Source organism: Macaca fascicularis, chromosome 12 (assembly GCF_037993035.2).
Source record: "Macaca fascicularis isolate 582-1 chromosome 12, T2T-MFA8v1.1".
Lineage (NCBI taxonomy): Eukaryota > Metazoa > Chordata > Mammalia > Primates > Cercopithecidae > Macaca > Macaca fascicularis.
The window spans coordinates 46821590-46848734 of NC_088386.1; the positions used below are offsets into that span (position 1 = coordinate 46821590).

The 27145-nt window shown below is 39.8% G+C and overlaps 1 protein-coding gene across 1 annotated transcript; it reads right to left on the bottom strand.

Moving 5' to 3' along the window:
* Positions 1–6192: 6192 nt before the first annotated feature.
* NMI (N-myc and STAT interactor) lies at positions 6193–25687 on the bottom strand. The gene is made up of 8 exons (XM_005573142.4): positions 25624–25687; positions 19046–19132; positions 18125–18220; positions 14964–15126; positions 11577–11683; positions 11303–11489; positions 7417–7523; positions 6193–6603 (listed from the first exon to the last, which is right to left on the bottom strand). Exons 2-8 carry the CDS (start codon positions 19124–19126, stop codon positions 6421–6423), a joined length of 924 nt encoding a protein of 307 aa, XP_005573199.1. The 5' UTR covers positions 19127–19132; positions 25624–25687; the 3' UTR covers positions 6193–6420.
* Positions 25688–27145: the final 1458 nt, after the last annotated feature.

A 27145-nucleotide genomic window follows, 5' to 3' on the forward strand; every position in this document is an offset into this window, starting at 1 on the left:
ATGACCTTGATCCTTTTTTTCTGGCCAGATCTCCTACCACTGCCATGACCCTCTGCTGCAATCACAACAAGCTATCAGCCTGGGAGTTTTCCCTGACCTATGTACTGTGTCCCTGCCTCAATAGCTCCGCCCTGATCTTCACTTGACTGGCTCCTGCTGTCACTTGGGTCTTAGCTACAATAATGTTGGAGGCCGAAAGATTGAGGGTCGTGATCAACTCAGTATACCACTGAAGGCTGTATGATGAGTAAACAGCAAACTGTTCTCATAAATGCATAATGTTGGCAAACTGACAAACTGAGTATGCCACCCAGCAGGAATGCTGAGGGCAGTCACGCCCCCTCAGTCTTTCAGCTTCCAACACAGTAACCTCTCTTCAGAAAGACTAGCTCTCATCACCCAGTGTATCTTCCTTGTTAATCATTATTCCATCGCCCCGTTATACCATCTTAATAGCCCTGGCCCCTTTCTGAAAATATCTTTATATGTTTGCTCATATTGAATGTCTTTCTTGCTTTCCCTAACTCGTAACTGAAGTCTCCATTCTCTTCCAGAAAATGATGAGAGGTCTAGGATTAGAGTTGGGAATTCAGGTCAACCTGTCTGTGCCATCAAACATGACCTAGAGTAACCTTTAATCATATATGTGCCAAACTATTCCAACACCCTTGAAGGAAGAGGACTCCAAATGTGGCCAAATTATTTTAGCAGCATATTACTAACTAGAACTGCATCAAAGAAAATCTTTTAACATCTTAAAGCCCTAATTATAAGGCCTCTTGCCTCACTGTACTTTTCTGTCTTGAAGCTTTAATAAAATCAAATTGGAGGGCCTGACACGGTGGCTCATGCCTGTAATCCCAGCACTTTGGAAGGCCGAGGTGGACAGATAACGAGGTCAAGAGATCGAGACCATCCTGGCTAACACAGTGAAACCTCATCTCTACTAAAAATACAAAAAAATTAGCCGGGCGAGTTGGCACACCCCTGTGGTCCCAGCTATTCAGGAGGCTGAGGCAGAAGAATCACTTGAACCTGGGAGGTAGAGGTTGCAGTGAGCCGAGATTGCGCCACTGCAACCAGCCTGGGCGACAGAGTGAGACTCCGTCTCTAAAGAAATACATAAATAAAATCAACATTTTCCTGAACATTTTTCATTTGTGATACCAAAAAACTAAAGCAAAACCCATTACAGGATGTTTCACCTGTATCTTGGTAATTACTTATTTTCATAAAACCCTGGGATGTGTTATGAAAATTTCCAAAAATAGAATAAAGAAAACATGTTTAGGTAAGTGCGATTCAGTGCTGAAATGGAACGATGAGGTAGTCCTTGGTTACACTGTTAGTGAAAGTACAAACCAATGCCTACCTTTCTAGTAAGCAATGCTGGCCTCACTTAACAAGATCCTGAAAAGAGTTTTTCATCCTTCTGCTTTTCAACCTAGTAATTATCACCTTGAAGTAAGGTCAGAACTGCAGAAAATGACTTATGTACCAAGACATATAAGGACTTATGTACATCAGAATATTTATAAGTGTGAAGAAATTAGAAACAACCTCATTCCCAGCAATAAGGAAGTAACAAATAGCATAGGATATATGGGTATATTTACAGCATTCAATGTGATGTGGTTAGGGGGGAAAAAAACGAATGGAAAGGAGAACACAAAAATATTCACCATTATCTCTGGAGATGTACTTTTGGCGATTCTTATTATCTCCATTATACTATGTGTATTTTTCAAGATTGAGCATCTTTTCTTTTTTAATACCAAGCAGGTATCATTAATGCTATTCTCCATACAGTTTTGGCTTTCTGCCTTCCAACCATATGGTAAGAATGAACATCCAGGCTCCTTTATGGTTGGGTAGGTCCATATGCTTAGTTCTGAGTTGTGAGTGGAAGTGACAAGTATCATTTCTGGGCCAAAAATTTAATTACCAGTTAAAGACCCTGCAAAGCTCTTTTCTTCCTCTGGCATGACATCTAGCAGTAGTAGAGATGGTGGCTGCCATGAGCTCGGGTCCTTAAGTGTTTACCATGAGCAGAGCTCTTTTTGTTGAACCATCAATGGCCATGTAGCTTGAGGAAGGAATAAATGTGTGGTGTTTTAAGTCTCTGAAATTTAAAAAGATTTAACATTTAAAAATTTTAAATTTTAAACATTTTCACATCAGCATCACATAGCCTATTCTGATTGATACAGAAATTGGTATTCTGAAGTAGAGTACTACTATGGCCAAGAGAAAAACACACAATCCAAACACTACTTGAAATACATGGCTTTGGCTTAGAGGCCAAGTGGCAGATAATAAGAGAATAGACATCAGAGATTAGAAGGAGGTGACCCACATTATGTAGTATAAAAGTACTTTGTAAAACTGTCATGTGATAGCTTGGAAAGCAGATAATGTACCTAATTAGTTTGTGGTTTTGGGAGTTTTTTTTTTTTTTTTTTAAGTATGGGAAGCAGAAAGTTACTAGCATTTGTCTGTTACCATTGAGTGCATTTAACAAAGTAATACAAGAAAGAAATGACTTTAGACAAGAACTGACCGGTTTGAAAGCAGGAATGAAAGGGAATAGAGAAAATCCAGAAATGTGAACTTCCAACTTATGGGGTTGGAAGAAACATTTCTCATTCCCAAATAATAAACGATAAAACCAAGAAACCTGTTGAATAACAAAGACTGATTAGAACTCCGGTTTATGGCGGGGATCAAATCAAGTTGTAAATCTCTAAATAGATTAAGAGCTCTCAGAGTGAAAACACCGATTAAGGTTGTGGAATACAGTAAACCCTTTCAATTGGACAAAATAGCTCAAGGAAATGAAAGCAAAAGTGTGGCCTGATAGACCCAAAGTATTTGTAATTAAATGAGGAGAGTGAAAGAAGCATGAGGCTAAGAAAGCAGAGAATAGTAGCAACTCTAAAAAGTAAGTCTAGAAAAGAACTGTGGATGTGTAAGCTTGCCGGAATAAAATAGACAAGATGCCTATTGAGTTTTTCCATTTTACCAGCTAAATAACCACTACTCCAGACTAAAGAGAACATGACTGTTCAAAACTTTAATAATTTTGGTCACAAACATTGATCATAGGAAGTGCACTAGGGAAGCTTTTCAGATTCCAAGAAGAGATTTCAAATGCCCATTCTAGGTATGGCCAAGAAGAATAATGGAAAAAGGAAGAATGTTCAACTGGGAGGCGGAGGTTATAGTGAGCTGAGATCACACCACTGCACTCCAGCCTGGGTGACAGAGTGAGAATCCACGTCAAAAAAAAAAAAAAAAAAAGAAGAATGTTCAAGAGTCATAAGGACAATGAGCAGGAGAATTCTTAGAGAATGGAATCAGGACCTAATCCAAATTCCACACCCTTGGAGTATGGAGCACACATCTACTGAATGGGATTTCAGAATTGCTTTGGCCCAGTGACTGCTGTGTGTCTCCCATTCATTCCCCTTCCAAGTGTAAGAGTTTATTGCAATTATCTTATTCAAGTTCCACTACTCTATATTGGATGCGTGGGGGTCTCTGCATAAAGAGGAGTAACATTCAGACCTGATGTAGAGCACTTAGGATTCATGCACTTTGAATTTAATATCACGATTGGATGGAACTTTTTGTTTTTTGTTTTGCTTCCTTAAGGATGAGATGACTTTGAGTGTATTTTGTGTGAGAAGAGGAATGAACTAAATATTGGTGGTAAGACAGGTAGGACAGGTAGGATATGCTGGTTATTATTCTGGCTCAGAGATATCCGGTTCTCCTAACTTTTGAAAAGACAGAATTTCCTAGTCATCAAATATATATTTAGATTTAAAAGAGAGATATATAAGCATATATATGTATATATTTACATTTTAAATAGAGATAGGGTGTCACTGTGTTGCCCAGGCTGGTCTCGAACTCCTGGCCTCAAGTGATCCTCCTATTTTGCCCTCCCAAAGTGCTGAGATTACACAGATGAGCCACCGTGCCCAGCCCAAGTCCCTCCTATTTGAATAGGGCCTTGTGACTATTTCTGACCAACGAGATGTGAGAAGAAATGACAAGAAGCACTTCTGGGTCATAGCATTTAGTTGCTAATACAAGACTTTCCAGATTTCATGTCTCCTCCCTCTCCTCCACCTCCATGATTCTTGTCTCAAGATGGAGTCTCTAAGTGATGAGGATAAACACAGTCCCCCTGCCAACCTGTGCTGGATAGTCAGCACGGGTAAGAATTGTTTAGGCCCATGAGGTTTGGCAGGTTGTTTGTTACCATGGCATTACCTAGCCCGTCCTGCCTGATAAATCAACAAACAGCAAGAGGAACTTGTAATTCCACATATGTATCTATCTGACTTATCGTATTGGCAATATCTGGAGTTAGCTCATCTTGGACATACATGTGAAGGCCCCTTTCTTAATATTCAGTATATTAAATAGTCAATATGTACTTTTGGTAAGTTTTCAAAGACAGCTGTCCTTCTGTAAAATCTCTAAAACTCTAGGAATAAGCAGGAGAGCCAATACTTGTTTTCTGACATCCAGCCAGACTGCTCTTGGGGGAGGGGGAAAGGAATCCAAAGGAAAAGTATCATTTTCTAAGCTAGAAATGTTTATCAAAAAACACATATGAAAACTTAGAATTGAATTATCAATTTTACTGCCTGAAGTGGCCCCCCCAAAAAAACAAAAGTGACTATTTCAACTTTGTCCTAAATAAATATTAACATAAAATTCTTCCTGGTAGGCAATCTGCCACAGACTATCAACAATGTCTTCCGTGCCTGTGAAACTGGCACAATGGAGATTAAAAAGGAACTTTAAAGTTTTCTTCTTACTATTTTTGAGAGCTTTAAATAGTCATTCTATTTTAAAAGAGTAATAGACATGAGGGATTTGTTTAAATGGTAAACATGAAGATTTATCATAAATTGTAGCTTTTAGGCACCATCTCTCATTCCTTAAAGGTGAAAATCAGTACTCCTGAGAATAATATAACTTTAAAAACTAAAAATGAAACATCAGAAGCAAAACTCGAGCTTTTCCTTTTGTTTGTTTTAGATGCCAGGCAGCATTCAATAGGTTTAGAACCTTTTCTAAAAGCCTTTCATTTCTGCCAGCGTTTTAATATGAATTTAATTCTGCTGCCAGCTCTTCATGAAACCTACCATGTCAGAATAGAAGTTGTCCAAAGGTTCTTTTTTTCCTTTTCTTTTTTTTTTTTTTTTTTTTTTATTTGAGACAGAGTCTCGCTGCAACACCCAGGATGGAGTGTAATGGCGCCATCTCAGTTCACTACAACCTCCGCCTCCCAGGTTCAAGCAATTCTGCCTCAGCCTCCCAAGTAGCTGGGATTACAGGCGCCCACCACCATGTCTGGCTAATTTTTGTATTTTTAGTAGAGACGGGGTTTCACCATGTTGGCCAGGCTGGTTTCAAACTCCTGACCTCAAGTGATCCGCCCACCTCAGCCTCCTAAAGTGCTGGTGGCGTGAGCCACCACATCCGGCCTAAAGGTTCTTTACCAAAAAGACTTTTACCTTCTCTGAATAGGAATCTTTAATTTTATCATTAAAGTTTCTGCAAGTTTTTAAAAACAGTAAGATGCTAGTAAACTGGGTCTCTTTCCAACTAAACCTTAAGCCCTTGGAGGGCAGTTACTGTGTTTTTACCTCCAGGCATTCCCCAGCATCGAGCATGATGAGTGATGAGTCACTAACTTTGTATTTACCTCTCTCTCCATGCCAAGGTTTTCAAACTCTTATACCAACTGTTTCCATTGTAAGTGCAAAAGAAAGAAAAAGCTAGTCCTTTACGAGCTCTATTTGGAGAGGGGATGGCTTGGAAGGAATCAAGGGACACATGGCACTTGCGTGAACAAAAATTCAAGAAAAAGACCATGCTCAGCTCTGAGAAGCTTTAGAGTTGTGGAGTGAAACACTACACACAGTGGAAAATTGTTGCTCTTGGAGTCCTTCGAATCTTCAGTTGAGTTTACAGGAATCACAAACTGCTGAATGTAACTGCCTTTGTTTTGGAAAATGTTAAGAGTCAAGTCTGCATATTGGTGGGCATGGTCTGCCATTCACAACTGAATTGGCCCACAAGACCATAACAGGATAAGCCAGCACTAGCAGGGGACATCTGAATCACTTAAGGTTGATTTCAGCAGACATGGCACCAATATACATAATCTATAAACAAAACCTTTTATTACAGTGCATTTATTGTAATTGAAAACATGCAGCAAGCACCATTTGAAACAATGAAGATTCAGACACATGGAAATAAGTTTTGTATCTAAAAATAAATGGATGATAAAAATTAAAGTTTTCATTTTTTTAAGGAAAAGCATATTTATTTTTGTCAAACATTTACAGTAATCTGCGTTAAAAAGCTATAGTTTTCATGATTCTGTTAAGTCTATTCTTCAAAGTATGCTATGTGAGGTTGATCTAGAGAACACTTGACCACATCTACTTCTCCACCTCCATTCTTTGCCCGTTGAAAGTGAATGTTAATTAAATCCTCCACAATTTCTTCATCCATTTGAATGCCTTCCATTCCTGTCAGAAGCACTGTCCTCTTAGATGTTCCTGAAAATATCTAAGTAGGAAAAACAATGATAAATAGAAAGATTTCTGAGAGCTTTGAATTACAAAACTTTACATTCATAATCTGCTTAATATTTTTTACTTTATCTTAGAAGACACAAGAAATCTTAGGAAGATTTTCCAAGCAAGAGAATATCCAAGTCAGATCTGAGTTTTAGAAAGAGAACTCTGATGGCATTATGGAACATAGAGGAAAGGGGGGAAGCTCTGGGGACAGTTTTAGAAAAAGAACTCTGGTGGCATTATGGAACATAGAGGAAAGGTGGGATGCTCTGGGAACAGAAGGACCAGGTAAAGAGGTAGTCAGAAGCGGAGCTGGCAAGATTTAGTGACCAAATGAATGTTGGAGGTGAAGCAAACTGAAGAGTTAAGTGAGTTCTAGCTTTTAAGTCAGTGGACTAGGTAGATGGTGGTACCATTGGATACCTGAGAAGGAAGAGAAAAGGCAGCAGGTCTGGGATAAAGATACTGAGTTCAGAGGAAGTAGGCAGGAATTCTTTCTCATGCTCACTGACAGTAGACACATGAGAGAAATGCAGCTATGTCTCCATGTACAAAAATAAAAATTGTGCCATTATCTGAGTAATTCCAGTTTTTTAAATGGTATACTAAAGTACTGTTTTGCATTAAAACACTCCTTCAAAAGACAAACTCATTTTGCACTAAGCAAAAATGAAGTAAAGAAACCATTTGGCTATCCCTCATTGATAAGATTCATATAGTAACAGACTCACAACAACTTTATTTTTTGTAGGGTGGGTTTGGGCAGTAAGTTCTCAAAATGAGAGAAAAGAGATGACTTTACCTGATACTTTCTCAAGTGTATTTCTGTGTATGGAGAAACAGTAACTCTATGGCAGGTTTGATTTATATAAAGAGGATATTCTTTCTTTTTCAAAATCTTGTCAGCAACTAAAAGCAAAGCAAAAACAATACTTGTCTCTTTTATATCACAAACATTTTTAACCAAAGTTAAAACTTCCTTCAAAAAGAGCACTATTACAGTAAATACTGAGTTAAAAGATTAATTTTTAAGAAATTCTAAAACCCACTTTGAAGACTTCACAGTACATAATTTTGAAAACTACAAGACCAAACAATAATGAGGTTTAAAAGCTTCATTCCATCTTGAATTATTCACTGCAGTCAATCAATGCACAAAGGGTTGCAATGTCCTCAGACAGATCTACTTTGAGCTACAAAAAATACGATAGTTTTTTGCAGAAAGTAACCCACTCATCTAACAAGACTGGAATGTTTCCCAGTTTCTCAAAAGCTATAAGTGAAAACTATGATTAGAATACTATTAAAAAAATATTTTTTCCATATATTCAATAAACTTAAGTAATGATGTTAACCAAAGCAGGGAGGGGACTGAATGTCATCTAGAAAAGCTGAAAGGAAATAAAAATTCATCAGTTTTCTACAACACAAAGAATAGTCTATTTTTTAGCAGTATTTTTGTCTCCTAGAGGGATGAAAGGATGTGTATCAAGACTGTAACGTGTAACAGAAACAGTTCTTAGGAATATCCAACCATCTTTTTTATGACTCTTCTCACTCATCTACCTTGGATCAATCAGCAATACGGTACGATGATTAAGAGTGTAGGCCCTTATTGGCGAGGATATGGAGAAATTGCAACCCTGAGGCATTGCTGGTAGGAATGTAAAATGGTACAGCCACTGTGGAAAACAGTATGACAGTTCCCCAAAATATTAAAAATAGAACATGATATGATCCAGCAATTCAACTTCAGGGTATATACCCGAAATAACTGAAAGCAGGGACTCAGGCAGATACTTGCTCATTAATGCTCAGAGCAGTATTTTTCACAATAGGCCAATAGGCAAAAGGTGGAAGTAACCCAAGTGTCCACCAACAGATGAATAGATAAACAAAATGGATATATAAAATACACACACACACACATACACACACACACATGGAGAATATTATTCAGCCTTTAAAAAGGATGAAATTCTGATACCTACCACAACATGGATGGACCCTGATAACATTATGCTAACCAAAATAAGACAGACATGAAACGGACAAATATTGTATAATTCCACTCGAGTGAGGTACCTAGAATAGGCAAATTCATAGCAACAGAAAGTAGAATGGTGGTTACCAGGGGCTAGAAGAAGAAGTAATGGAGAATTATTGTTAAATGGGTACAGAGTTTCAGTTTGGGGTGATTAAAAAGTTCTAGAGATGGATAGTGGTGATGGCTGTACAACATTGTGAATGTACTTAGTACCTTTGAATTGTATATTTAAAAATTGTTAAAATGGTAAATTTTATGTTATATATATTTTATCACAGTTTAAAAAAAAAAAAAAAGAGTACAGGTCCTGAGTCAAATAGTCCAGCTTCAGTCCTAGCTCTGCTACTTATGAGCTATGTGGCCTTGGACATGTTGCTTGACTTCTTAAAGTCTCAGTTTCCTTTTCTGTAAAATAAGCATAATTACAGTAACTACCCTGTAGATTATTGTGATGAGTCAGTAAGACACAGTTTATGAAGTATCTGGAATATTTATCTCCAGAATACCTTCATATCCTTCAATAGTTACCTATAGGATCACCTATAACCTGCAAAAGTATTCTTCCCCGTCTGGCTAGATGTAACCTCTAGGAGAGCATCCCCAGATGGACACAGGTTCCATAGCTAGTACTATCTCTCATAGTAGAGTTATAAATTGCATTCTAGTTTATTTTATTTTATTTTATTTGGTTTTTTTTTTTTTTTTGAGACCGAGTCTCGCTCTGTCACCCAGACTGGTGTGCAGTGATGCAATCTCGGCTCTCTGCAACCTCTGCCCCTCAGGTTCAAGCAATTCTCCTGCCTCAGCCCCCCAAGTAGTTGGGACTATAGGGGTGGGACAGCACATCGGCTAATTTTTGTATTTTTAGTGGAGACGGGGTCTCACGATGTTGGCCAGACTGGTCTTGAACTCCTGGCCTCAAGGGATCCACCCGCCTCAGCCTCCCAAAGTGCTGGGATTACAGGCGTGAGCCACTGCGCCTGGTCAGATTTTTTTAAAATCCAGGATAAGACAAACTAACAGCAAATAGGCTAAATGAATATAGGAATTTGGCAAATTAAAATCTGGATGCTTGACTATGGAAATTTCCACCAAGTTACTGTTAATTTTCAAGACAACATATTATGGTAGCCCTCAAGACCCCTTCCTTTTGTAGCTCTCCCTAACACATCCCACCAGGATGTCCTAAACATCATCCAAAAGCTCAGGTCAAAAATGCACATTGGGCCGGGAGCAGTGGTTCACGTTTGTAATCTTAGCACTTTGGGAAGCCAAGGCGGGTGTATCACTTGAAGTCAGGAGTTTGACACCAGACTGACCAACATGGTGAAACCCCGTCTCTACCAAAAATACAAAAATTAGTCAGGCATGGTGGCATGCACTTGTAATTGCAGCTACTCGGGAGGCTGAGGTGGGAGAATTGCTTGAACCAGGGAAGCGGACGTTGCAGTGAGCTCCGATGGTACCACTGCACTCTAGCCTGGGCGACAGAGCAAGACTCTGTCTCACAAAAAAAAAAAAAAAAAAAGCATATTAATATTGTTTTAATGTGTCCAAAGAAAGACCTGGAAAGACACCGAAATAACCATAACGAACTAAATAGTAGGAGAAAGGGAAGTTTGAGAAAATGTCTCTTTTTTTTTTTTTTTTTTTTTTGAGACGGAGTCTCACTCTGTCACCCAAGCTGGAGTGCAATGGTGCAATCTCGGTTCACTGCAACCTCCACCTCCCGGGTTCAAGCTGTTCTCCTGCCTCAGCCACCCAAGTAGCTGGGATTACAGGCGAGCGCCACCACACCGGCTAATTTTTTTGTATTTTTAGTAGAGACGGGGTTTCACCATGTTAGTCAGGCTGGTCTCAAACTCCTGACCTCATGATCTGCCTGCCTCGGCCTCCCAAACTGCTGGGATTACAGGCATGAGCCACTGGGCCCGGCTGAAATGTCTCATTTTTACTAAATGTGTGTTCTGTATTATTTCACCCTCTTTAAAAAAGCATGTATTACTTTGTCATGAAAAAATCTAATCCATCAATTTTCTTTTTTAATTTTCTTTTTTGAGACAGTGTCTCACTCTGTCTCCCAGGCTGTAATGCAGTGGTGCAATCACAGGTCACTGCAGCCTCGACCTCCTGGGCTCAAGTAATCCTCCCTCTTCAGCCTCCTGAGTAGCTGGGACCACAGGCATGCACCACTATGCCTGGCTATCTTGGCTCACTGCAACCTCCACCTCCCGGGTTCAAGCGATTCTCCCTGCCTCAGCCTCCCGAGTAGCTGGAATTACTGGCACCTGCCACCATGCCCAGCTCATTTTTGTCGTTTTAGTTGAGATGGGGTTTCGCCATGTTGGACAAGCTGGTGTGGAATTCCTGACCTCAAGTGATCTGCCTGCCTCGGTCTCCCAAAGTGCTGGGATTACAGGGTGAGCCACCGCACCCTGCCTATCTGCAGCAATATTATTGTTCCTAGCACTGTCCCTAGAAATAATTTCCTACACTCTACTATTTTATAAGATTTTTTTAAATCCCCAATTATCATGCTAATACATTCCAAATAAAAGAAGTAGAATAGGAATACTTTCAGAAACAACAGAACATGACTGAAATGGCAGAGCGTCTGTTAACCTTCTACACCCTTGAGTACCTCCAGTCTCCACGAACGTGATGACCGCACTCCCGGACTGTCTGTCATAGTCCACGTGGTCCACCTCTCCACCTCCATTTCGGGACTTACAAAAGCTCAGCTCTAGTTTGTCTCTCATCTGATCTTCAGGCAGTGTGTCAGGAATTTCAGTAACATTGATTTTCATTTTAGAAACTTCTACATAAACCTGGAAAATGATTTGATGTTCAGAAATATGGATAAGAGAAGTGCCTATGATGAACAGAAATCCAAAAAATTTTAATCATCCTGTTACCTGGAATCTGACTCCTGAGTTTAATGGGACAGGCTTGGCCGTAATCTCCAGATTTACATCTTTTATCCGCACCTGATGTTTACTCATGCTTACCACATTTTGGGCAACTGAAAAATAATTCGGGAAGGAAGTATTAATTTCCAATATTTTAAGAATTGTTATGCTTTTGGTTTAAGAACAAATTATCCTGAATATTTTTAATTTTCTTTAATATTAAAGAGTCTAATTTAAAAAATTTGGCAGGGGGTGGTTCCAAGTGATAATGGTCTTGCCACCAAAATAGAATATATATTTTGGGGGGTCAGGGAGAAGGGGGACCGGATCTCACACTGTCACTGAGGCTGGAATGCAGTGGTGTAATCATAGCCCACTGTAACTTCAAACTCCTGGGCTCAAGAGATCCTCCCACCTCAGCTTCCAGAATAGCTAGGATTACAGATACATGCCACCACGCCTAGCTAATTTTTTAAACTTTTTGTAGAGACGAGGTCTCACTTTGTTGCCCAGGCTGCCCTGGAACTCTTGGACTCAAGTGATCCTCCCACAGCAGACTCCCAAAGTACTGAGATTACAGGCATGAGTCACTGCTCTTGGTTCCAAAGTAGAATATATTAATGTCAAAGTACATCAGCAAAATCACAATGTAGAAGTTCTCAAGTTCTAGATTCACCTCATAAGATGAATCTTTTCTCTTATCTCTTAAGAGATAAGCCTAACGATCTTCCAGAATTCATATATTACTTCAGCTCAGCCACATACCCTTCCTTCCACTGTTAACCATTACCAGAGGATTCCTCTAGTACATTAATGCACAGCCAGAAATTCTCCCATGTTCAGTAAGCTGGGAAAACTTTCATGGCTAAGTGTCATTTGTACAATTAGTCTTGATTTTACTTAACCTTATCATTTGTTACTCCTTCATGTTACAAGCACTAGAGCAATATATATTCATTTTCTTTGTCTCCTCAAAGATTACATGTTAAAGACTACATAGGCTGGAATATCAAAGGGTGAGTCTTTTTTTCTGTCATACTTAATGATGAATTTCACTTTTGCAAAAATACTCTTGAAATCATTCTTTAAAAAGTTGATAGTCCTGCTATATTGATCACAAAGCCGTCAAGTCTAATTTACCTATGCAAATGGGAGCAGTTTAGTAAAATGCTAAAAGTCACTAGCACTCCAAAAAGCAACTCTATGTCAATTAAAAATGTGAGTGGGCATTTATTTTTAATTGTGTGGCATGAGTTTATAACACTTCACTTGTTGATATTTGGGACTGCTATTCCAATGTATCATGAAAATAAGTGACATTCACTCTCTGTCTTATAAAATCTCATATGTGTTTATGACAACCAGACCAGATGGCACCACATCACAGCTGGAGGAAGAGAAAAAAAGGGCCAGAAGGCAGGGCTTTGGCCATGTGGGAATTCAACTCAATGTACCAAAATATGACTCTATAACTTGGATGATGGTTTTTTGTTATTTTGTGTTTTTGTGTTTTTTTGCTAATGACAACAGACAGTAACAGAAAATATCAATGAGTAATACTCAGATGATCCTCTTTCCCTCCCACTCCTCCGCAAACCCCCAACATCTGGTGATCTGATGCAGCTGAGAGGGACCTCCTGTGTTTCAACTTTTGTGACTCTGACAATCAAGAGCCAACTCCTACTTAATTGTGTTTCAAACCTATTGCTGTCCCAGGAGATTGGGAGCTCAGAGCCTCGTCAAGGGTAGAAGCAATGATGTAGGTGCTTCTTTAGAGAATTCCATTTCCAACATTCCCAGGAAATTGCTGTGCAGAAACCCTGCCTCCCAAATCCTCATTTATATCTATCTTTTAGTTATATCCCGTTTACCAGGGACAGTCACCAATATGAGTCCTGAACTCCTCTTCTACCTATAGCAGTAGCTCCAGGGTGAAGGAAAACACACTGGTGATGTATGTCTTCTACATGCAGATACTGACCTGCTGGACATTTATTTTCAGGCTACAGTGGCGCACCAGTTGTCAGGAAACATGGGTTATAGACTGTCAGAAAATGAGCACTGGAAGGGCTGGGAACAACATCTGGTCCCTCACCACATAACTTAATAAAAGAACAAAGGCCTGGGCTGGTGGCCTACCGAGAGAAATATTGGCCCAGTGGAAGTACATGGACTCTCAGGGTTTGGCTCTCAGCTCTGCAATTAACTGTAAAGACTTTAACCAAGTTACTTACCTTCTTTAAGTTTCTGTTTCCTTATCTGAAAAAGTCCTAACATGTAGCAATAATAACAACTACCATTCATTAAGTTTGTATTAAGTGTCCGACATTGTGTGAAGTATTTTATCAACATTTCTCATTTAATACTCAAAGCAGCCTCATGAAGTAGGAACTACCATGAAGCACCTGTATAAAACGCTGAGGTTTATAAAGAACCCATCCCAAATCATGCTTCTAGGAAGGGACAAGGCTGGCACTCAAAGCCAGATCCTCCCCATTCAGGAACCCCCAGCTCTGACTAGGGACCCTCACCATGGCAGACTTAGCAAACATCAGGTCTCATCCCAAATCTCTAACTCCCAGGCTCTTTCCATTCGTCGGCTATGTGCCCTTAGGTAAATCACTTAAACATCCTCAGAATCTGTTTTCTGGGCTCTGGCATGTCTATATTTAAAGTACACAATAATAACTATCCTATCCTCCTACATTTATGGAATTGTGTGAATATAAGATGTGATAATGTGGCCAGGTGCGGTGGCTCAAGCCTGTAATCCCAGCACTTTGGGAGGCCAAGACGGGCGGATCACAAGGTCAGGAGATCGAGACCAGCCTGGCTAACACGGTGAAACCCTGTCTCTACTAAAAAATACAAAAAACTAGCCGGGCGAGGTGAGGGGCGCCTGTAGTCCCAGCTACTCGGGAGGCTGAGGCAGGAGAATGGCGTGAACCTGGGAGGCGGAGGTTGCAGTGAGCTGAGATCCGGCCACTGCACTCCAGCCTGGGCAACAGAGCAAGACTCCGTCTCAAAAAAAAAAAAAAAAAAAAAAAGATGTGATAATGTTTCTGAGAACTGTACAAGCTCTACTACCTTGATATATTACTATCATTATTTGGAGGTAGCATGTGGAGTAGAAAGAGGCTGGTATTGGACATCATCATAACACCTGGATTTAAGTCCCACAGTCATGGCTTTCTGAATAAGAGATCATATTCAAGGCACTTGTCTCAGAGTCAGTTTTCTCATCTGTAAAATGGGAATAATCATACCTGCCTCCGAATGTCACTATGAGGATAAGAAATAATATAAGCAAAGTAATATTAGCGAAGTAATAGCTAAATGTCTATGAAAGTGCTTTCCAAATAACATCGTCATATTTTTTAACATTAGTCATACCTTCTTCTTTTTCAAAGGTGATAAGTGCTTGTCCCTTTTGTAGCTCATAAGGAACTTTCGAGCTCACTTGAAATGAACAGGAGATATTTGACAACTGGCTGTCATTCTCAGGAGTTTCAACTGATAAGAATTTCATCTTTGTTTCAGGAATATCCTCTTTAATCTAATCCAAATGAAAATGTTTGATTAAAATCAAGACAAGAAATAACTTAAGTTCTTCCAATGATAATGTAATTTGGTCAACCAATAATTCATTCCCCACTGATTTTAGAACCTTATAGAATATTGAGTATGGTCTTACTTAACATCTTTAGTAATTGCTTTTTCCCATGTAAGTACTCAGTAAAGTAATCAAATGCTGATCTTTTAATATCATTTCACAGATGAAATTAAAAATACATAATCCTCTCACTTTTTTCTAATCAATGTTTAAACTGTCAATATTGTATGGTGTTCAATTCTAAAGCCTACATCATTCATGTAAATAAGGAATTTTTAAACAAGTGTCAATAACAGACTATCTCAAAAGGAAGTCATTAGATAGCATGTTTAATTTTGCTGCAAAGTATGAAATATAGTGTTGGGTATAATATGGTATTTCAAATCCAGATAATTTCATCCAAAAAGAAAGACTCCAGAATTAGGTAACTTTATTTATTTATTTATTTAGAGACAAAGTCTCACTCTGTTGCCAGGCTGGAGTACAGTGGTGTGATCTCGGTTCACTGCAACCTCCATCTCCCTGGTTCAAGCAATTTTCCTGCCTCAGTCTCCCAAGTAGCTGGAACTACAGGCATGTGCTACCACACCCAGCTAATTTTCGTATTTTGTATTTTCAGTAAAGACAGGGTTTCACCATGTTGGCCAGGATGGTCTCAATCTCTTCACCTCATGATCCACCTGCCTTGGCCTCCCAAAGTTCTGGGATTACAGGCGTGAGCCACCACACCTGGCCTAGAATTAGATGATGTTAAATTTATCAAATTTACAAATTCCACCTTCCCCAACACCTGCCCATCAACTTTTTAACCATTACCACAATTTAGGTTCATAAAAAACGAGAAGGGACAGTATCAACAAAAATTGTAAGCTGAGGCTGGGCAGGTGGCTCACACTCGTAATCCCAGCACTTTGGGAGGCCGAAGCAGGCAGATCACCTGAGGTCAGGAGTTGGAGACCAGCCTGGCCAACATGGTAAAACCCGTCTCTAATAAAAATACAAAAGTTAGCTAGGCGTGGTGGCAACCGCCTGTAATCCCGGCTATTCAGGAGGCTGAGGCAGGAGAATCGCTTGAACCAGGGAGGCAGATGTTGTAGTGAACCGAGATCGCACCATTGCACTCCAGCCTGAGCAACAAGAACAAAACTCTGTCTCAAAAACAAACAAACAAACAAACAAACAAACAAAAAAATTGTAACCTGAAAGATAAAGGTAGGTCGTTACACTTAGCCGCTTAGAATTATTGGGATTAACAGATTTGTATAACCACACATAAAAGCACAAATGAACTAGGTGCTTGCATTTCTATTTCCCATGGTTATTTTACATGCTGAAAATGACAGAGATGAGAAATATTCAGTGAGTCATTCGATTTAATCTTACATTTATTCTTTGCCTGTACACATAACTCCAGTGGAACTTCTGATTACGGTAAGGCTGACATCAAAACAATCTACAATGTCTGAGAAAAGGCAGACTGTTACCCAATAATGCAGAAATACCCAGTATATGCTGAGGAACCAAGGCCTTTCTGAAATTAGAGTGAGAAAGCTTGATTCTATTTCTGACCACACTGTGACAGAGCAAATTCACTTCAGCTCTCTGATCATGGGTTCGGTCCCCTGCAAAGTGGGTGGACTAAGGCTGGCTGGTTTCTAAAGGCTCTCTGGGTTGTAAGACTGCATGATTCTAGCTCCAGTCTGAGAAGTAACCAGAATCTTAACAGAGTCTTCTGCAAAGTCACCCATCTCATAAACACAGAAAACCTCACTTCCTGATATTCAATGTCCTATCTCCCACTTCAGAAACAAAAAGAGTCAATGTTTTAATTTTTTTTTTTTTTTTTAGGCGGAGTCTCGCTCTGTCACCCAGGCTGGAGCACAGTGGCGCAATCTCAACTCACTGCAACCTCCGCCTCCCAGGTTCAAGCAATTCTCTGCCTCAGCCTCCCAAGTAGCTGGGATACAGGCACCCGCCACCATGCCCGGCTAATTTTTTTTTTTTTTTTTTTGTATTTTTGGTAGAGACGGGGTTTCACCATCTTGGTCAGGCTGGTCTTGAACTCCTGACCCCATGATCCACTCGCCTCAGCCTCCCAAAGTGCTGGGATTATAGACATGAGCCCCACGCCCAGCCTGAATGCTTTAATTTTTTAACAATCTGAGTTGTTAAGAAAAAAATGGGTGAAAATTATGTATATTTAAAATACAGGAAAATTTAGGAGAGAATTTAAATAGTGAGGATTAATATATGTCCAATTTTTTAAACTGTGAAACTCATTTAAATTAGCAAAGCACCTTGGATGAGAATAATAATAAAAGAACTCAGTGAGAAAAGCCAGAATTTGATCCAACAGTGATTTGCTAATGATCATCTTTTTTTGGTAAATTTTATTAATGTTTGCTTTGGTAAATTTATTAAAGTGTATAAATAATAGAAAAATGCATGTATCATAAGTACAGCAAGATGCAATTTTACAAAGCTAACACATATGTGATTGGCACACAGATGACAGGCAGAACATGACAACACTCCAGAAACTCCCTTGGGTCCCCTTCCGGGTCTTACCTGCTTCCAAAAGTAACCACTGTTTTAACTTCGAACATCCTGCTTTTGCTTAATTTAAAGGGAAGCATATGGTACGCCCTCATCTGTCTTTTTTGTGTTAACATTGTGTTTATGAAACTCATTTGTGTTGCTGCATGTCGTTATGATCTGTTCGTTCTCATTGCTGTGTAGTTTTCTATCATATGACTATACCCCACTTCACTAACTCATCTATTATGAAGGAATCACTGGGTTGTTTTCCATTTTGAACTATTACAAATGGTGGTGCCATGGATGATAAGGTTTTAAAAATGAATTTTATATAATTAAAATGCTTTTTCCAAAAACCATGCGTCCATCAAAAATGTAGTGTATAAAATAATTAAGAGAGTACCTGGAATTCTCTGGTAGCCTCTTGTAACTCCGTTTCGAGCTTTTGGATCTCCTTCTTTAGTTGAATATTTTCCTTTGTCATTTCATCAATTAGTTCCTTAAAAATATCAAACGGTACCAAAGAAAGTAAATAGCCCCAAACTCATTTTTCTGAATGAACTAAAGACTATAAATTTCTCTCATCCTGAGCAAAGAAAGACATTAGACAGTCTCAGAATAAATATGACTATGTGCATAATGCATTTGTTGAATATTTTACATCATCACCTGTCCATTCTAACATTGCCAACTAGTACTATCTCCATCATATAAATCAGGAAACCACCTTTTACACTAGGCCAAAGTCACAGAAATTTGTATAGTAAGGCAAAGATTGAGATCAGATCTTCTGAATATTACTTCAGTGCTGCATCAACTCCTTTCTTAGCTATTTGTGACCACGATAAGACTTTTAAATTGCACTGTAATAGCGGACATATTCTGGGGCAGTTTGGTGGTGGTGGTGGTGGTGGTGGTGGTGTTTTTAATTATCTGTGATTCCCATAGTATCCCATAGTACACAGCTGCCTTAACAAGCCAGACATATGACCTTGGGGAAGTAGTTTAATCTACCTGGCCTCTGTTCCCTCTTGGGGTCTAATGAGATACTTGCTAACTGTGCTCTTAACTTGTTGATGCAAATCCAAGAAATGAGGGTGTGAGTGAGAAAGCAGCTAGTGTTGTAAGCCTTATATGAGAAAGAATAAAAATACGACACTTCTTGTAAGACTTAAATAACATAATGGAAGTTAAAAAATTTTTTAAAGCCTAACAGCCTCCCAAATTCAAGGTAATGTTGGACAAAGACATACAAAACATGCCTTACTGCAAAACTAATAGATATAAATTAATTTTTAATAATACCCAGTAATTTCCTTTTTACCTTATTTTGTTCATCTTTTATAAATTCATGTGGCCCATGCTCCTTAAGAACTTGTTGTGTGTTGTCTTTATCAGCTTCCATGATTCCCTAACATTATAAAAAATAAATATTGTAAGCATAACATATATACACAAATTTCAGAACAAAGAAATAACAACTTTTACCCTTTTATGGAAGAAACATCTCTCTTCTTTGCTATATCTTTTTTCCTATCATCAAAGGCTTTATTCTCATATGGCTTATATCCAAACAAAGTCTGTATTTCAATAACTCCTTTTTTTTTTTTTTTTTTTTTGAGACAGAGTCTCACTCTGTCGCTCAGGCTGGAAGGCAATAGTCTGATCTCGGCTCACTGCAATCTCTGCCTCCCAGGTTCAAGAGATTCTCCTGCCTCAGCCTCCCAAGTAGCTGGGATTACAGCTACCTGCCACCATGCCCAGCTAATTTTTGTATTTTTAGTAGAGATGGGGTTTCACCATGTTTGTCAGGCTGGTCTTGAACTCTTGTCTTCAAGTGATGCGCCCCCCTCAGCCTCCCAAAGTGTTGGGATTACAGATGTGAGTCACCACCACGCCTGGCCACTATTTCAAATAACTTTCACATCTATAATATGTAAAAAGATTCTAAAAATCCTTTGCTTTTCAACAAAATAATATACAGAAACTAATGAACATTAATGTTCCTTTGTAGTTCATATTCCAATCATAATATCATGCTCCATTTTAAAAGAATACTATTTTGGTTTTCCAACATTTTTCAAAGGTTTTGATTAAAATATTTAATTCTCCCTATTGTTCTCCCCAAATATAAACAAAGTCAAAGTCAAGAGGCCTCCAACATATGCTTTCTCTACACAGGTGTTCTTACCTGGAGCTTTCACTAACTCTCCCGCTGGGTCCATAAACATGGATTGGGAAGAAATTACATGTTTATTTCTAATAACCTCTAATTGAAGCTTAGCATTCTCTTCAATTATGAATATTGTAACAAACTATAGTAGTATTCACAGCACCTGTGATAGTCACCAGTAGAAAGCACAGATAGTTTCATAGAATATTGTTGCAGATATGCTAAAATAGTTTGTGTCTAACGTTGCTTCTACATTAGTTACTAAGCTCAACACTAGGTCTTGTAATACATTGTAATACATTGATATATATCACTATATCAAACATTTGCTTTTAAAATAGTCTGATAACCATATTTTAATACAATTGATTTCTGGCCAGGCGCAGTGGTTCACGGCTGTAATCCCAGCACTTTGGGATGCCAAAGCAGGTGGATCATGAGGTCAAGAGTTTGAGACCAGCCTGACCAAAATGGTGAAACCCCATCTCTACTAAAAATACAAAAAAGAATTAACTGGGCGTGGTGGCAGGTGCCCATAATCCCAGCCATATTTCAATACAATTGATTTCCTTTGTAATTCTAAGTATTTTATTTTATGCATTTAATGTTTTGTTTTGTTTTTTTTTAGATAGGGTCTCACTTTGTTGCCCAGGCTGGAGTGCAGTAGGGCACGAACACGCTCACTGCAGCCTCAACATCCCAAGCTCAAGTGATCCTCCCACCTCAGTCCCCCAAGTAGTTGGGACTACAGGTGTGCGCCACCATGCCCAGCTAATTTTTGTATTTTTTGTAGAGATGGGTTTTCGCCAAGTTGCCTAGACTGGTCTCGAACTTCTGGGCTCAAACAATCCGCCCCCCTTGGACTCCCAAAATGCTGGGATAGGCCACCATGCCTGCCCCCACCAAATTTTTTTTTTTTTTTTTTTTTTTTTGGAGAAAGGCCCATAGGATTTGCCAAGCTGGCAAAGGAATCCATGGTACAAAAAATTTAAGAACTCTTGCCTACATATGAAATTACTGAGATGAAAAACTCCCGGATCAAAAATGGGACAAAGGATATCATGATTCTATGTTTTTAGATACACATTAATAAACAGTCTGCAATATAATTTTCCAAGATTTCAAGTGGCTAAATTCTCAATATTCTTGAAAGAGAAATAAAAGACATCTATTCCTCCTTAAAAATAAAATAGAAGACTAGCAAATACTTAGCCATGTCTCAGTTTAGTTAGAAGAGTGTCAAAAAAAAAAAAAAGAGGAGAGTCACATAACACCCAGATCTTGGTTTCTAATAATATTCTTCAATATAAGAAACCAGGGCTCATTGGAGCAATGGCTGATTCTGGGTCTGGGGCATAAAATATACAAAATAAGCCTGGAATATCTTGTAGAGCTAGAAAAGTAAAAAGCACTAAAACACATGCACAGACACATACAATATGATGGGAGTATGTGAAAGGGACATGGGGAGCCAACTGAAGGACCTCCAGTGGCCAAAGGTACATAGAGATAATAGGAGCCAAGTTTTTCACCATTGAGAAGATAATTATAAATATGGAAAGGGAGAAAACGAGAATAAATACTGTTGATTGGAACTAGATTTCAATGTAATCCTATGGCTGTGGTTTCTGATTGATGAGATAGATAGATAGATAGATAGATAGATAGATAGATAGATAGATAGATAGATAGATAGATAGAGAGATAGATAGATAGATAGATAGAATGAAATAAATGCCTGTGTGTGATTACCTGGGTGTGGTGGCGCATGCCTGTAATCCTAGCTACTTGGGAGGCTGAGGCAGGAGAATCACTTGAACCCTGGAGCTGGAGGTTGTAGTGAGCTGAGATTGAGCCACGGCACTCCAGCCTGGGCAACAGAGTGAGTCTCCGTCTCAGGAAAAAAAAAAAAAAAGAAATGCCTATCTGTGTATTTTGGATATATACAAATATGTATATACCCTAGTTCTGTCTGTTGAGAAGGCCTGGGAGAGTAGATACAACCCCAATGAGCAATGAGCACACTCAGCACCCAGACTTTGGTTTCTAATATTATTCTCCACTAAAAGGAACCAGGACTCTTTAGAGAAATGGTTGATCCCAAAACCAGGACGGAAAAACTGCAAGATGAGCCTGGGACATCTTATGATGCCAAAAAGTAAGGAAATGCTTAAAGAATGATGACATGTTGGAAGGACACAGAATCCACCTTGAGATGGTTTTCAGTGGCCAAATCTGGGGATAAATTAAAGATTAAAATAGAGAATGGTAGTAATGATTAAATCTATTGATTAAAGTAAAAAACTGAGTCCAGATAAATTAGAAATGTTGGTGAAGAAAGGAATTTTTAGTTACCTTCAAAATAGTTCCCCACAAAATGTTTATTAATTCCAAAGAAGAAAAGAGTAACTTTATACTGGAGAAGTCTGGCAGACATCAACATAACGAGATAATCAAAGTAAATGATGGAATAAATCAAAATAACGAAACATATTACAAGGTGCACTGAGAACACAATGTAACTTCGACGATAGTCCTGCCAAAGATGCATAATCTGAATCTAAGCATGAAGAAACATCAGACAAACTCAAATTGAGGGGTTCTACAATACAACTGCCCTGTTCTCTTCAAAAGCTTCAAGTTCAGAAGGCCAAGGAAAGACTAAGAAATGTTCACACTGAAGAGGACTAAAGAGACATCACAACTAAATAGAAAGCATCATCCTCAACTGGATCCTTTTGCTATCATTGGGGCTCAGACACTGATACCCTGAAGTATGGCACTTTGACATCCTGAACTGAAGATGGCTCAAGGTCTCTCTGACCTCCCCCTCCTCCTCTGTGTCTCCCAAAGCACAGCATGAAGGTGCACTGATGTTTTCTTATCTGCCTAATTGTGGGACCTGACAGAAAACAGAACAATTACCTCTAGTCCCTTCCCTGAGTTTTTATTCTGAATTCATATCACAGAAAGAAGACTGAAGTCTGTCAACAAACCTGGACAGATACGTGTTACAACCACTGTCTGCTCTGCAAGCCCAACAGGCTTTGTACAAGGCCATTGTGTGTTCTTCGATTCCCTTGAATTCCCTTAGAAATCATTTACTAACCCCCTATAATCATCCACGATTCCCCATCTCCCTTTCCCCTAAAAAGTAGGGAATATAACCATCTGTACCCCATTGTGCAGTACAATCACTATGTGATTTTTTCCCCTGTGCACATTAATAAATGTGTATGCCATTTCTCCTATTTAATCTGCCTTTGCCCTTCAGAGAGCAAAGAGGAAGTTTTCCCTTGACCCCTACACTATCCAAGACATTATCAGGACAACTGGTGAAATTCACATTGGATCTGATTATTAAATTGTAGTAAGGTAGCACTCCACACTCCTGATTTTGATGACGGTATTGTGGTTACGTTGGAGCACATCTTTTTTGTAGGAAATATATACTCAATTATATAATGAAAGATGATAGGTCACCAGATTGGAAATTTATTCTTAAATAATTTAGGAAAAGGAAAAGTTGTTTTACTGTACCTGCAACTTTTCTGTAAGTTTGAGATGGTTTGAGACGATATATATATATACACACACACATATATACACACACATATATACATATATATATTTAAACCACGTCTCTCTCTATCTCTGACACATACACACACACACAGAGCATACATATATATCGCTATTGTATCAACTGCAAAATCTTCCTAATGGTCAGCCATGGTCTGCTGCATTCTAACTCCAACTCACTTTCCAGTCTTATTTAGTCAATTCCTCAACCCAGTTCCCTAACCACACTGAACACGTGCATAGTTCCTTTTCTTTCCTCTGTCCCTCAAACTGTCACATCCTTCCTCCTCTCCTAACCTTAATCTCCATCTAATGAAATCTTACTCTTCTTCAAGGTCCATTCCAAATTTTCCCCAAGTTCCCAAAGCCTTTTCTGATTCCCCTAAAGGATGTTACTCCGCCTCCTTTGTCTCTTTTGTGGCACTTTAATTATGTGTGTACCTGTGTCATTTTCCATGACACGTCAGTAAAGATGTTGAGGGCTGGGACCATGTCTACTCCTCCCTGCAGACCTTCAGAGCACTTTCTCAGTATAAGCTTACACACTGAAAACACTCAATTTAGATAATTATGTGGGATCTTCAGTATTTGTTGGACTCAGGACGTCAAGTGCATATGAAGTCCTCATTACATTTCAGAAGACACAAACTGCAATGTTATTTAGTTGCTTTTTATCTTTATTATTGTGACAATGCCAATCTTCCTAAGAGCCTGTAATAAAGGTTCTCAGCATAAATGGCCTACTGTCTAACACCCCAAGAACGCTTTTGGCATCTTTACCGTCTGGATACTTTTGCTCTACGCATGAGTGGGATGTATGGTCATTCCTTTTATGCAATCATGTAGTAGGCAAAACAATGGCTCCCTCAAAGATGTCCACATCCTAATCCCAAGAATCTGTGATTACGTTTGTTTACATTGCAAATGCGAATGAAGGCTGCAGATTGAATTAAGGTTGCTAATCAGCTTGCTTTTAAATATGGAGAGAATCCTGGATTACCTGTGGGGGCCCACTGTAATCATGAAGATACTTAAAAGTGAAAGCGGAAGACAGAAGAGAGTCAAGAGTGCGATGTGAACCCAGAACTCTCAGAGGTGCAAAGTTGCTGGCCCTGCAGATGGAGGAAGGGCTACTGAGCCAAATGAGGTAGGTGACCTCCGGAAGATGGAAAGGGGATTCACCCCAAGAGCTTCCAGAAAGGAAGGCAACCCTGCCTTTGATTTTAACCCGGTGAGACCTCGGTAGGACTGCTACGGAATCCTAAGATAGTAAATTGTGTGTGTGAGAGTGTGTGTATGTATGTGTGCGCGCGCGCGTTCCTATGTGTTTAAGCCACTAAATCCATGTAATTTGTTATGGCAGCGAATAAAAAAAAAAAAACTAATACAAATCACCATCACCGTATTTCCCTAAGTATAGTCATATCACTGCGGTGCCAGGCCGTGTAGAATCGAATCTTCCTATATGCATGCCCGGCAGCAAAAAGAAAGAAAGGCAATAGAGCGCCTGCCTGTTGTACAGACTGGAAACATAGTATTCTCCTTAGGATGTCTCCTTCAAGAAAAACCTTGCCTATTCTGAAATGCCAGCCATGAACGCACAACACTGCCCCTGCCAAGAACCGTTTTCTTAAGAAATCCATTTTCCTGCAATCCTAGCTACTTGGGAGGCTGAGGCAGGAGAATCACTTGAGCTGAGGAAGCGGAGGTTGCTGTGAGCTGAGATCGCGCCATTGCACTCCAGCCTGGGCAACAAGAGTGAAACTCCGTCTCAAAAAAAAAAAAAAGAAAAAAAAGAAATCCATTTTCCGAAGAACTATCTCTAGAGAAACTTCGAGAAAACAGCGAGGAAACACAAATAACTTTATGTTTCAATTTCCTGAATGAAGCAAAGCAAACAAGTGACAGGGCTGGAAGCCCTGACGGCCCAGAGACTACACAGCGGGCCCAGGAGCAGGTGCGCCCCCTCGAAGGCGGCGTGGCCTCTGCAACCCGCCTGCGGGAAGCTCCCGGGAGCAGGATCTCAACCGTGGCGCTGTCCCACTCCCGTCGGCGCTGAGGTCCCCCGCCTCCCTTTCCACCCCCGCTCTCCAGCCCGGGAATGCCAGCGGCGGGAGTGGCAGCCGGGAAACGGACTCCCCACTCACCCGCGTCCGCCCGCCGAGCGCAGCTCGCCGAGGCCCAGCGCGCCCGCTCTTCCCGGAAAACAGCAGCGCCCGGGACGCCGGAACCCCCGGAGGCACTGGGAGGGGAAGGGCCGGGCTGTCGTAACTGGTACTGCCTCCTGCAGTAGCGCCTCGGAAGAACTGGGGTGTAGTTCTGAGGAGGTGGGCCTCGCAGGAACAGCTCAGGTCCCTGCGAAAGGAAAAAGTGAAAAAGAAAACTGCTTTAACGGCGATTTTTCTTTAGCACTTAACCACTGCTCAAATACTAAATCTGGTGTCTCCCATGATGATGAGTCACTAACAGAAAAAAAAAAGTTAGAACTAATTTCACTTTCGATTTTTAAAAAGGGGTGGTTTTGCGGAGAAAAGCAGAAGTATCCCTGAAGTTTCTGTACACACTAATTTTAGGGAATGTTTTCTAAAACCAGTTTTTGCATGTATTTTACAAGGCATGTAGGAAAAGTGGATAGAAACCAAACAAAGTCAAAGCAGGAATCGCTCTTCAGATTGTAACTCTTGTAATTTCTTAGTCATTGTAGCACTAGTTTATAAATTTTTACAGCCAGCACAAGATCGGCGTTTCTGTGTCTTTGGTAACATCCCCGGGGCCATGAAGTTGGGAAAGCTGTGGTGTTCCTGTTGGTTTCTATGACCCGTGTCCCTTGAAAGTTTTCTTAAAATCTCTTGTTTTGTTGTGGAGCTTGTAAATAAATCCTTCACTAGGTGTGAACTTTTCCTTTGAAAATTCAAACATCTGCTTTATTTCAAGAACTGCAGTGTCTCTTAATCCCACACAAAGAACCACCCCACAGCTGCCCCTGTTGATAAATACAGATGTGGAAAGAAAATGAATCAAAACGATTTCAAGGCATAAATTCTAGGTTATCATGCTTCCTAGTCACATATAATAACTGATATAGTTGTCTAAACTAACAGATTAACAAAAGCGAATTTTCTGTATATCAAAAAGATGGGAACCAGTTTAAAGTGGTGACATTTCTTTTTCCTTTTTTTTTTTTTTTTTTTTTTTTTGAGATAAGTCTTGCTCTGTTGCCCAGTCTCCAACTCCTGAGCTCAAAGCAGTCCTCCCACTTCCACTCCCAAGTAGCTGGGATTACAGGAATTCACGACCGCACCCAGATTTTTTTGTACTTTTAATTTGGGGGCTGCAGGCAGGTATCTAACTGTGTTTCCTAGGCTGATCTTGAGCTCTGTCCCCAAGTGATCCCATTACCTCAGCCTCCTGTAAAGTGGCATTTCTATGTAAAAAAACTAGACTTCTTTGGGCTTATCATACCAGTTAGAAAATACAAAAATTCGGCCAGGCGCGGTGGCTCACGCCTGTAATCCCAGCACTTTGGGAGGCGGAGACTGGCGGATCACAAGGTCAGGAGATCGAGACCATCCTGGCTAATACGGTGAACCCCCGTCTCTACCAAAAATACAAAAAATTAGCCGGGCGTGGTGGCAGGTGCCTGTAGCCGCAGCTACTCAGGAGGCTGAG

Coding starts and splice junctions, on each gene's coding strand:
- NMI (XM_005573142.4), bottom strand. CDS start 19,126: ATGGAAGCTGATAAAGACAACACACAACAAGTTCTTAAGGAGCATGGG. Junction 15,127..18,124: donor AGGCTACCAGAGAATTCCAG/GTACTCTCTTAA, acceptor CATTTGGATTAG/ATTAAAGAGGATATTCCTGA. Junction 6,604..7,416: donor TACACTTGAGAAAGTATCAG/GTAAAGTCATCT, acceptor TTTCCTACTTAG/ATATTTTCAGGAACATCTAA.